We start from the raw sequence: 13,099 nt of genomic DNA on the forward strand, positions 1-13,099 counted from the left end.
GATTTAGGTTGGACATTAGGAAAAAGTTCCTAACTGTCAGGGTAGTTAAACACTGGAATAAATTGCCTAAGGAGGTTGTGGAATCTCCATCTCTGGAGATATTTAAGAGTAGGTTAGATAAATGTCTATGAGGGATGGTCTAGACAGTATTTGGTCCTGCCATGAGGGAAGGGGCCTGGACTCGATGACCTCTCAAGGTCTCTTCCAGTCCTAGAGTCTATGAATCTATATTCATGTACTTAAATTTTATTGTTTTTTAAATTATTTATAATTACAGTAGTACCAAAAGACAACAACAACTGGGGACCCATAGTGCACTGTACAAATACATAGGGCAACACTCCCTTCCACAAACACCACACAACGGGAAAGAAAGCTGGATTCTATTTCTTCTGGATTTTATGGTGTGGCTGGGGTATAGTCAATGCTTCCACATGCAGTCTGGCTAGAGTTTGTGAGGGCGGGGGTCTATTCATCTCTTTGTAGTCACAGCTTATAAGTCATAATGAATTTTGTGGGGGAAAGATAGTTTATTTGCCACAGTATAATAAATATAGTCAACCACCACCACTACGTTCTCAGCCTCAACCTAGCTTCTCTTGTTCCAGATTCCCAAAACTAGAATTTAAACTTACACATTTTCTTGACTAGTTTCCTCAGAGGAACTATTACATGGACTATGAAGGTCAGAGGAGAAAAACACCAACCCCCAAAGAGCTTACAGAAGCAGATCTAGACGGTAGTAGGGCCAGAGGGGAGCCTGCTGCAGCTGAAGCAGCAAAGGAGGTGCCTAAATCAATTCTCTCTGCTTGAATGGGTGCTTTAGCCACCCACAGGACATCTGTCTACAACTGCACAGCAACAGGATGGGCTACTGTCTGTCTTTGTGTAAACACAGGTTTCAGTTATCTTTCTAGGGCCCATTCACGGTTCTCCAGTGCCCAGTCATGAAGAGCAAGAGTAGGAGATTAGTCTCTGAAATGCATCATGTTTCCATTCAGTGTAAAGAACTACTGCTCCCCAGTCTCCTTGTGACGATGACCAACTCCCCCAGTCTGGCTCTCTGCACTAGCTGGACTCTGATTTGGGGGATCTTAGGGAAAAGGAGCCAGTGCAGATCAACATGCCCTTCTGGTGCTAATCCCCTTGGACTACAGCTGTCACCACTTACCAGTAGCATCTGAAACTTCTCCAAGGGGATTATCTCCTCCACCCCCACTGCAGTTGAGCAGAAGAAGAACTCCTGATCCCTGCACTGAAAAAAGAACACTATCCTTTTGCTACTTGCTCCTTTGGCCACTTGGAAATGCAATTATGTCCTTCCAAAGCTCCTCTTCCCCAGCCACCCACAATTATCCATGCCCCTTTCAAGGGGGCAACAAGCGGGGACAAATTTTTTGGTCAGGTAAATCTTTGCTAGTTATAGTGAAACTCTGCTAATGATGAGGACAGCCATCTCATTGCGTAAAATAAAGGTGGGACTCCACTACATGATCATTTTATAATTAAATGATAGGCCTAAAATTCTTGAAATCTCACCAGTAAGCTAATAGTTTATACATCCTAGGCAGGTACAAGGTATTGCAGTTAAAGTACAGTGAGATAAGATTGAGTAAAGCAATTTTGTAAGGATCATAAATCACTAAAAAGTTAAGGATTACCTGGTCTTTCGGGTGTTAGTATTGCTTTATTGGAGGTTTTAGAGAAGCTGGGAGTATTAAAGCCATTGCTATATGGGGTGAGTCTTGCAACAGGACTATAGGGAAAGGCCAAGGAAACAGGTGTAGAGAAGAGGCTCCGCCATCGGCTAGCTGTTACAGATGTAGAAAAGAACAATTTTAGGTTATAAATAAAATACTGTTTTAGGGAGAGAAAATTGTCAAACCATAACCTGTTCACTCTATTTTGTTGGTTTAAGGCACAAGGAAAAAATTGTCTGAAGTTCAGTAGTAAAACTGAGAATTAGCAAAAGCCTTCAACATCTAATAATGCAGGGTTTCTCAAATAGGAGTCGCCGCTTGTGTAGGGAAAGCCCCTGGTGGGCCAGGCTGTTTACCTGCCCCGTCCGCAGGTCTGGCTGATCGTGGCTCCCACTGGCCGCGGATCGTTGCTCCGGGCCAATGGCAGCAGCTGCAAGCAGGAGCCAGTACGTCCCTCGGCCCGCGGCACCTTCCGCCACCCCCATTGGCCTGGGACGGTGAACCGTGGCCAGTGGGAGCCACAATCGGCCGAACCTGCCAACACAGCAGATAAACTGGCCCAGTCTGCCAGGGTGCTTACCCTGGCAGGCCATATGCCAGAGGTTGCCGACCCCTGAGAGTTCAGGTTATGAGAGTTCAGATACAGAATAGTAAATCACACTTACCTATCAAGTGTTAAAAACAACTGTAGTCCCTTTCTAAGCTTTTAAGCTACTTGTCATACATTTTTCTTCTGTTTACTGTATTAAATTTCTGTTTACATAAGCATGACTTTTTTTTTCTTTTTTTTTTTTGAGGATCAAACAAATTACAAAACAGGCCACCTATTTTTCTATAGATTTCTTAACAAAGATTGCAAGGTACTGTATTCTGGTCTGCTCAGCAACATCAGAGGGAGCCCACAATAGGCAAAGACAACAAAGCTTATTCAGTTTAGTTAAAAAAAGGAAAGAAAAAAGAAAAAGAAAAGAAACAAAAAGAAAAAAATGTATTCAGGAAAATTGAATTAAATTGGTTTGGGGCAGGTTTGTTTTTTGTTTGTTGAGTTTGGGGAATTTTTTTTGTGGTTGTTTTGTTTTAAAGGTATGTCCTTTAACAGTAAAATACAAACTATCCATATTACCTTAAGTAAGTAAATCCTGCGAGCACTTATGTTACATTACAGAAACAAAATATTTTTAAAGGAAAATATGTAAATTGCAATGAGGAACCAAACATTCGGAAGTGAGAAAAGCAGAAGGGTGGAACAAGGTGAAAAAATGAAAAATACTGACTTTTTTGTACTCTTGACTTAAAAAAATACTAGAGTTTCCTTTGTTTTGAGAAACATTATAGCGTTTGATAAAAACAAATCAGGGAGCTAGGTCCTGCTCCAGTAAAGTACTTAACCATGTGGCTAACTCTGAGGTCATCAGGACTGCTTCATGCTTAAAACTAAGTGCTTTGCTAGGTTGAGACTTCATGCACTAGTCTTCACCTTTGGAGACCAGCTTTCGACACTGCCTTAAGTTGCAAGTAAAAAGTGTATGTTCTAAAGCTTTGCAAGCATCATATAACATAACTATCATAGATGTTAGTTGACATCACAAATATGCTGTAGAGCAGTGGTCCCCAAACTTGTTCCACAGCTTGTGCAGGGAAAGCCCCAGGCGGGCAAGGCCAGTTTGTTTACCTGCTGCATCCACAGGTTCAGCCGATCACAGTTGCCAGTGGCTGTGGTTCGATACTCCCAATGGCCGCGGTTCGCTGCTCTAGGCCAATGAGAGCTGCTGGAAGCGGCGGCCAGTACGTCCCTGGGCCCGTGCCGCTTCCAGCAGCTCCCATTGGCCTGGAGCAGTGAACCGCGGCCACTGGGAGCCGTGATCAGCCGAGTTTGTGGACACAGCAGGTAAACAAACTGGCCCGGCCCGCTGGGGGCTTTCCCTGCACAAGCAGCAGAACAAGTTTGGGAACCACTGCTGTAGAGTTTGGGATGATTGCTGTAACCGAATTGGACCTGCAGGTCCAGGATTTTAAACTAACTAATTTATTACTCATGTTTATTACACTAGTGCCTACGGGCCAACTAAGAATGGGGCCCTCCTGTGCTAGGCACTGTACAGACAAAGACTAGTAGAGATGGTCCCTGCCCCAAAGAGCTATCAATCTATTCTAAATGAACAGGAGAGGCACAGAATGAGGGAAGTCGTCTAACACGCAAGCAGATTCAATAAAATGATGGCAGCAAACAGCCTATTAGTGCTACAATTTTTTGTTTGTTTGTTTACTTAGGAGGGGAGAGGCTAGTTGGAAATTGAAGGGAGGGCTCAGTGGATCCGAGACGAGTCTCGGAATAGCCAGAGGTCCCTGCCTTGGCCATTTCTGCTCCTACCAGCTGGTGTCTCTGGCTGGCTCCTCTCTGCAGTTTTCTCCTATGGCTGCATGGTAGGGATAGGGGAGGCACTACCATGATCATACGCCTTAAGTTTTCACAGGCCTCTGCCTATTGTGACTCTACCAGACCCACTGAGAAAAGAGGCCTTTTGACACTCAGAAGGTCTGAGATATAACTATACTCTGCACTGTGTAATGTCTTTACACACTATTCAGCCCATGCAGCCATTATCCTTGATAGTTCCATGAAGCAGGAAACTATTTTGCAGGGCAGACAAGCAATATGATGAAACACCACATCCCCCTTCTCAGCATAACCATTGTGGGTGGCTCATGGGGTGGGAAGAAGTGTACCAAGTTGAGGGAATTTCATTCCCCCTGCTCAACTCTACAGGTGCAAGTGGCTTGGCAGCCGTCCAAAATTATTCCCCTCCCTCTTTCTCCCCACTCCCAGTTTCCCATCCCCCATCAAAGGGTATTCTTGGGCTGTATACGGAATTTTGGGCCTTTTGCACCACCCACTGGGGCCATTATTGAACCGCTCCCTTTAGGGCTGCTATTGCACAGAACAGAGACAGCATTGCTAGAGAGAAAAAAGAAACAGCTCATTATTACCAGGAAGAGGAACAAAGCAGTCTGGCATGGAGGTGAAGGATTTGCAATGACCAAGAGTCCCTCCCTCAGTGAATGAAAGCTAGACTGGAGAATGATCAGGGCATAATAGTACAAAGTAAAATCCTGCCACTCTCCCCTCCCCTTCCCTAGGAATTATTGCTACTCTCTCCATTTTGCAAGATTATACACTTCCTCCGCCCCTCAAAAAGAAAAAAAAAATAAAGCTCTGAAGTCATAGGTGCACTGGCAGTGTCGTACACAGACCACCAAAAAATGCCTAGCAACATCATTCCTAGCTCTAGATAGGCCAGTACTATCAGTCCTTAGCATTAGTTACTGAAACCCACCAATTTCACTCAAAAGGAGTTAAAATATGCAGTACATCTTAAAAAAGGCACAAGGCAGCTGTACCTGTAATTTTTTATCTCTAACATTTAGTACCTCTAGTTAAAAGTCATCATTCAATAGCAAAGGGCTATATTAACAGTTCTTGTGATTCTATTCTCTTGCCTAACAAAAGATACTGTTTTGTAAGAGTTTGATCATCTGCCAGGCCAATTTGCTGCCTGCATGTTCTCATTCACAGATGCAGTCAACAATACAGCACAAATAAATAGCATTCATTACTTTGTACAATAACTACTGTGAACAGGCCCACCAAGGACAAAGCTACGGTTATTGCTGCTCTGAGGGTAGAACTCACATTAAGAACACAATTAATATTTATGGCAAACAAGATGATTCCACATTATTCTTTCAATATGTGATCTTAGGAAAAGCTGGGAGGGGGAACAAATATATTTTAGACGGAAAAGGGTCAAAAACTAATGTTGCTTGTTTTGGAAGATTTAATCACCATATGCTAAAAATCATTTTATATCCTTTAAACTTCACTAGGGTTATGATTATTTAGTAAGCACCATTGTTTAGAATCAAATTTTCAAAAAGTTTTCATTACAGTTGAATTTTAAAACAAAATAAATATTTCCACAGTACTCACAAAGACAACAGAGCAAGGTTCAGAGACCTCACATACCAAGCTGAAGTCATAAACAGATAAGTTGGAGGAAGGGGTATGTGTGTGTGAGAAAATGTGAAATGAATGTAAAAATTTATAAACTCACCAAAAACCTGGAATAGGTAATGATTTTACCCTAGACCGATTCTGAGACTGCACTGATTAACATGATAAAAAGCTACCACAGCATGCAAGGATTTGCACTTCATTAACTATTTCCAATAGGCTGTCTTCGACCCCAGAATATGAGATAAAATGTTATATAAGATAATGAAGAATGCTTAAGCCTGATCCTGCATTGATGCAGTGTTGCCAACTCTCATTATTTTATCATGAGTCTCACACTATATTTGGTATTTTTCTTAAAGCCCCAGCTCTCAGAGTAAAGTAAATTATGTGAGAAGTGCAGCTTCCATTTTAAAAAATGAAAGCAAGTTTCCAACCCTCATGGCTATGGAGAAAAACTTGAAAAAATGACATGAGTATACTCTAAAGGTTGAGAAGATGTGCTGACAGATTAAGCTGTTCGTATGGCACACAGAAATTAAAGACGTTAAAGTACTGTAACTAGGTAACAACCTCAGATGGCCTCAAACAACAAAGCTCAAATCAAATTGGAATTTACGAATTCTTTGGATTTGAGGGTTTGGTCTTGGGCTATATTTACTAAATGGACAGCTCTTAGTACTCTATGTCTATAGCAGGGATCGACAACCTTTGGCACATGGCACATCAGGGAAATCCACTGTGGGGTCAGGATGGTTTGTTTACCTGCAGCATCTGCGGGTTTGGCCGATCGCAGCTCCCACTGGCCACGGTTTGCCATTCCAGGCCAATGGGGGCTGCAGGAAGTGGTGTGGGCTGAGGGGATGCGCTGGCCACCGCTTCCTGCAGCCCCCATTGGCCTGGAATAGCAAACCGCTGCCCACGTCTTGTTTACAATGTCACTTGAGCCAACAATTGAAGGTACATTTACAGTATTGGCAGCCCCAAGAATTCAAACATCATGAGTCAAGCCCTGAAAAAGATAAGTTTACCTTAAATCACAAGATTTAAAAAAAACCAAAATATAAACAAATATTTGCCTTCTATGCCAGCTATGTCTGTGTCCCCAGTTTGATTCTGTGAAAATCATGTTGTATTTCAGGCTCCATTTTGGAAACAGCCTTGATTCTGTCCTTCACTGTACACTGTGTAACCATTCTCTTGGATTGCATCATATCTCTTCTGTTGGGGGGTGGAGGAGGCTGGTGCCTAGCTGTCACTGACCCTGAATGAGAGAGTTATCCAAGAGCTATCACCAGTTGACTAGCCTTGCCCTGGTGGGACAATGGGGGCAGAGCCATTGACTGTTAACAGCCCTCTATGCCAGCAGCCCACAGTGGAGGGGGTGGGAATGGAAAAAACCCAGCAGAAGGACTGAAAGAGAAAAGGTGTCTCAGACTAGTTTTAAAAAGAGACAGACTCTCTAGTAAGAGAAGCAGAACAGGCAGGAGTGTCATCAGAAAATTCCAATTCATCAAACCCAAAAAGTTTTGTGGAAACATACCAAGTTGTATGGCCTTATGACAAACCACATGCAGGATTCCATCAGAACCATCTGGTTTTGGTCAGATTATCTGGTGGGCTGCTAGGGACTCCAGGCTTCCAAGGTCTGTGGCTCTGAGCAGCCCAGCCATCCTAACTGCCCCAGGGCCAGAGTCCTCAGTGCTTCCAGACTCCCAGGCCAGGTACTTTCCTGGCCTGCTTGACTCCCATAGCCTGGTGAACCAGCTGCCACGAGAGTCACGCAGCCCAAGAAATTCTGAATTTCAGTCAGCTCTAGGCAAGGGGGACTGGTCCGTGATGAAGGACACCAACCAAATCCCCCAAGACTTCAAGAAGTGGTTAGAAGTTCAGAGGAAGGATGTTGTATTCAGGTGATTGTTTTTTCATAGATCTATAAATATGTTGTGCTATCTTACTAAAGTGTATAAATGTTTAATTAGTTCCTCTGCAAAGCTTGTGTGTTCCTTACGGTATCTTTGCCACTTTATCTCCAAAGAGCTAAACTACATATCAGCAGTCACTGAGGGTGGAACCCTGGGAAAACATGCATAAACTATTGGGGGGGATGGGAAGGACCTTGGGAGGGCTGAGCACTAGTTCCAAGGTCAAGGCAACTGGGCTATGTTGTTTTGGAATCAAAAGAGGTATCAAGACATGGGGTCTGCACCTGGGAAGCACACCTGAGAGATGTAGGGCTAGGAGCAGTAATCATTATTATTTGTATTGCCAGAGTGCTAGGAGTAAGACCCAGGGAGTGTGAAATCACATGGAATCCAAAGGTTGGATCCAATACAGCAATCCGGTCACTGTCCACAAGGGGAACAGCCAGGACTGTAACATCTTCTGGGTTTTTTATTTATTATTTGTTGTTTTCTTTTTTAATTTTTGCTGTACACTCAAGCCATGTTTTCAAGCTTTTCTCTGCAACCATGAGTGCCAGAAACTTTTTTTAAATGGAGTTTAGATTTTCACTAATTAAATGCCTCCATGGGCTGAGGCTTTAAAGAAAAAAAAAAACCACTGCAAATTTCATGATAAAAATTACTAGAGTTGCTGTTTGCAGACACCAAATTATATCTGCAAAATTGGAAGTTGGGCAGAGGCACTTACATATACTAAATTCATCAGGCTCAATATGTTTACATAGTCAGTATCTTGACATTCTAGAGTGCAGCGGTGTTTCCAGATTAATAATCTCGACTCTCATCAGATGTGGTAGCCTCTACGCTTTGTTTTAGAAGTTTATTCAGTACTTTCGTAACCATAGCAACAATTTCTTCAGCCATCCAGTTAGTGGTAGGAACTTTGCCATCAGCAGCGAGCCACATTTCAACTGCTTCATGCACATTTGCAGTCACTTTTAATCTATCATTGTCTCCAACTCTCTCTCCACCCCACACAACCCTCTTGCGCCTTCCTTGCTGTTCCTGTCTTTTCATGCTTTTGTTCAGAACATGCAAAGTGCCTTTTTTCCCCCCTGAGTGCAAGGCTGACACAACTAAAATAACCCCAGCATAAATCTCAGCTGCTCTATCTGATAGTCTGATGTGGGTCTTCCTCCATCTCTCTTGGTGAAGCTATTCTGCTCTGTATTAAATAACTGAATATTAATTGTGCCAGCAGAGACTGAGTGGTTAGGGCACTCACTTGAAGTGGGAACTGCCTATTCAAATCCCTTCTCCTCATCAAGCAGCGGGGGAGTGAACTGGGGTCTTCCACATCCCAGGTGAGTGTCCTTAAAGGTTATAAGGGAAGCAGCCTCCTTCACCCATTCTGTGTGGAGTTAGACGGCCTCTGACCACACCTACTGAATCAGGCTCTGCCAGTGAGCTAGGCAGAGAAATGCGTATCTTCATCCAATTTAAGGATCACACAGGGTCTTATATGTGAGACAGGCACCCGGGTGCCTGCCTGAGGCAGCAATGCCTTTTCCCTGTGGCAGAAATTTAGGTGCCTCAGGAACTTTTAAAGCAAAAATTGAGGTGCTAAGTGAGTTTAGGCAACAGCCAAGCAGTGAGTTTTGTGGATCTCAGTGCCACCTAAATCTGCGGCCATGTCTATATTACAAGCTTCAGTCAATGCAAGTTACATCAGCATAAAGCCACCACAGTCAGTATATCGCTTGTGCAGATACATACTTGCCTCTTTGCACCAGCATTGCACCTGCTTGCCAGGAGTACTGGTGTCAATGCCAGTGCGGTACACCATGGGTAGATATCCCAGTGTGCAACTCACCATAATCCAGCACATGGTCTTGGGAAATACGGGCAATGCATAATGGGGCAGAAACAAGTGTGCAGGGGTGACAGGGAGGGAGAAGTCAAATTTGCATCGTGCAACCATCTCATAATGCCATCCCTATCCCATAATTTTCGCTCTTCTATGTAAAATCCCACAAATCCACACAGCACTTGTCGCTGTCCACCATACTGGACAGAAGCATGGATCCCACAAAGCTCTGCATCTTTTCATGAGTGTTGCAAACAAAGGTCACGCGATCCTTCAGCATTTGCAGAGCCACAAGAACCACCACAGCAGCAAGGAACATAACAATTTCACGGAGGAGAGATCACAGCGGGATACAGCAAAACACACTTCTAGGTTGTTGGTGGCATTAATGGAGCAGCTGCATATATTGGAGTGCCACTTCTGGGCCTGAGAAATGAGCACTGACTGGTGGGATTACATAGCAATGAAGGTTTGGGATGACAAGCAGCAGCTGCAGAACTTTTGGATGTGAAAGACCACATTCCTGGATCTATGGGCCAAGCTCACCCCAGACCTCCAGCGCAGGGACACCAGAATGAGAGCTGTATTGACCATTGAGAAGCGAGTGGCAATCACACTCTGGAAACTTGCAACACCAAACTGCTACTAGTTAGAGGTGAGGGCCATTGTCATGCAAATGTCCAGGATGTCCTGCTATGCAGGACATTGGCTCTCAACCAAGTTCAGGATATAGTCAATGGATTAGCAGCAATAGGGTTCCAGAACTGCGGTGAGGCCATTAAGAACAGTCATACTGGGTAAGACCAAAGGTTCATTTAGCTCAGTGTTCTGTCTTCTGACACTGACCAATGCCAGGTGCCCCAGAGGGAATGAACAGAACCGGTAATCAACAAGTGATCCGTTCCCTGTCACCCACTCCCAGCTTCTGGCAAACAGAGGCTACGGACACCATCCGTGCCCATCCTGGCTAATAGCCATTGATGGACGATGAATTTGATTCTTTTTTGAACCCTGCTATAGTCTTGGCCTTCACAACATCCTCTGGCAAGGAGTTCCATAGGTTGACTGTACATTGTGTGAAAAAACACTTCCTTTTGTTTGATTTGAACCTGCTGCCTGTTAATTTCATTTGGTGACCTCTAGTTCTTGTATTATGAGAAGTAAATAATGCTTCCTTACTTTCTCCACACCAGTCACGATTTTATAGACTTCTATCATATCCCCCCTTAGTCGTCTCTTTTCCTAGCTGAAAAGTCCCAGTCTTATTAATCTCTCCTCATCTGGCAGCTGTTCCACACCCCTAATCATTTTTGACGCCCTTTTCTGAACTTTTTCCAATTCCAATATATCTTTTTTAACAAGGGGCAACCACATCTGCATGCAGTATTCAAGATGTGGCTGTACCATGGATTTATATAGAGATAATAGGATATTTTATGTCTTACCTATCCCTTTCTTAATGATTCACAATTCTCTTTTTGCTTTTTTGACTACCGCTGCACATTGAAGGGATGTTTTCAGAGAACAATCCACAGTGACTCCAAGATCTCTTTCTTGAGCGGTAGCAACTAATTTAGATCCCATCATTTTAAATGTATAGTTGGGAATATATGTTTTCTAATATGCAATACTTTGCATTTATCAACATTGAATTTCATCCACAATTTTCTTGCCCAGTCACCCAGTTTTGAGAGATCCTTTTGCAGCTCTTCGCAGTCTGCCTGGGACTTAACAGCAGATAGACAGCAGATTACCAACCTTAGGGCTTGGCTACACTTGCGAGTTACAGCACACTAAAGGGGCCCCGGACGCACTAGCTCACTCCCCGTCCACACTGGCAAGGCACATAGAGCGCTCTGACTCCGCAGCTACGTGCTACTAGTACTCCACCTCAGCGTCAGTGTGAGCAAGGTGTTGGGTTACTGTGCTCTGATCGGCCTCCAGAAACATCCCATAATCTCCTTAAATCAAGTGGCCACTCTTGTCATTGTTTTGAACTCCTGTAGGAATGCGGAAATGCCCTTTCAAAGCTCCGTTTCTGACAGCCGGCATGCAAGCTCTTACTGTGCAATGCTGTGAGTGAGTGCGGGGGGGAACTGGGGGGTCTGCTGCCATCTGAATTTACAAGCTAGCATGCTGACATGCTCTCAGCCCCCCAAAACCCCACTCTCTCCCCCCCACATAAAAACAAATAACTCCCCACCCCCATTTGAAAAGCACATTGCAGTTACTTGCATGCTGGGACAGCTGCCCATAATGCACTGCTCCCAATGCTGCTGCAAGTGCCGCAAATGTGGCCATGCCAGTGCACTAGCAGCTGTCAGTGTGGACAGACTGCAGCGCTTTCCCTACTGCGCTCTCCGAAGGTGAGTTTAACTCACAGTGCTCTACATTAGTGATTGGTCCTGCCTTGAGCAGGGGGTTGGACTAGATGACCTCCTGAGGTCCCTTCCAATCCTGATAGTCTATGATTCTCTGATACATCTGCAAGTGTAGCCATGCCCTTAGTCTGGTACCAACCCAACTGGCTACTTTTCTGTGGTTATGCAAACATCAGTTGATCATCTTGGATGCTTCACTGACAAAAGTTTTAGCTGCTCATGAAAGGTGCATGATGCTCATATCCTTAGGAGCACAGGACTGTTCAGAAAGCTGCAACCAGGGACATTCTTTCCCAAGCAGTGGATTTCTTTCAGAGATGTTGCAATGCCAACAGTGATCCTAGTAGAGCCAGCCTACTCCTTGCTACCCTGGCTCATGAAGCTGTACACTAGCCCATATCAACAGCACCAAGGAAAGATTCAACAACCAGCTCAGCAGGTGCAGAATGACAGCTGAACGTGTATTTGGCAGATTGAAGGGACACTGGTGATGTTTACTCACGAGACTGAATCTCTCAGAAAAATATCCCAAATGGTTGTAGCTGCTTGTTGTGTCCTACATAATAGCTGTGAGGCAAAGGGGGAAAAGTTGCCATTGGGGGTAGAGGACAGAGGTGGAGTGGCTGTTGTCCAAGTCTGAAAAACCAGACACTAAAGGCTGTTAGAAGAGCTCAATGTGGACCTATGGGAAGTCTTGAAAGAGCACTTTTAACAGTCAGCCACAGTAATACAGTGTGGTAGACTGTGCTCCACCTGTCCCTTAAGGAATCATGTGGTACCTTTATGATTATAACACTGTTTGTTACTCTACCTATTGATTTTGCAGTGTTTCCTGTACCTTTAGAATTATTAGTCTGTGTTTGTCACTAATCCCATGAGTTCTGTTGCCCTGTACAACATCAAGTAGTGGGTTATTTCAGTAGCTCTAGGCATTCTGTATCATATGTTGTGAAATATAGATAAATTATATTCCCCAAAACAGATTTTTTTATTGTGTACCAAAACCAGTGCATAGAAACTATGTGTGATTAAAAAAAACAAATACAATTAAAACTTCAGAAATAAATTAAAGGAACAGAACTAAACAAGGCAAAAGAATATTCATGTCCATTTCAATCCATTTTGGACACACATACCAACTTTCACTCTCAGTGGTCAGGTTATATGAAAGTCCTTTCTGCCCACCACTATGGAACAGCAGAGGTAGAGATGTGGTCCCTGATACCACATCAAAT

The 13,099-nt window shown here is 43.8% G+C and overlaps 1 protein-coding gene across 1 annotated transcript in view; it reads right to left on the reverse strand.

Moving 5' to 3' along the window:
* Window positions 1-13,099, reverse strand: part of SLAIN1 (SLAIN motif family member 1) — a 114,965-nt gene that overhangs the window by 31,664 nt on the left and 70,202 nt on the right. The window contains 1 exon segment of the mRNA XM_075061709.1: window positions 1,662-1,811. Coding sequence (XP_074917810.1) covers window positions 1,662-1,811 — 150 coding nt within the window.

Source organism: Chelonoidis abingdonii, chromosome 1 (assembly GCF_003597395.2).
Source record: "Chelonoidis abingdonii isolate Lonesome George chromosome 1, CheloAbing_2.0, whole genome shotgun sequence".
Lineage (NCBI taxonomy): Eukaryota > Metazoa > Chordata > Testudines > Testudinidae > Chelonoidis > Chelonoidis abingdonii.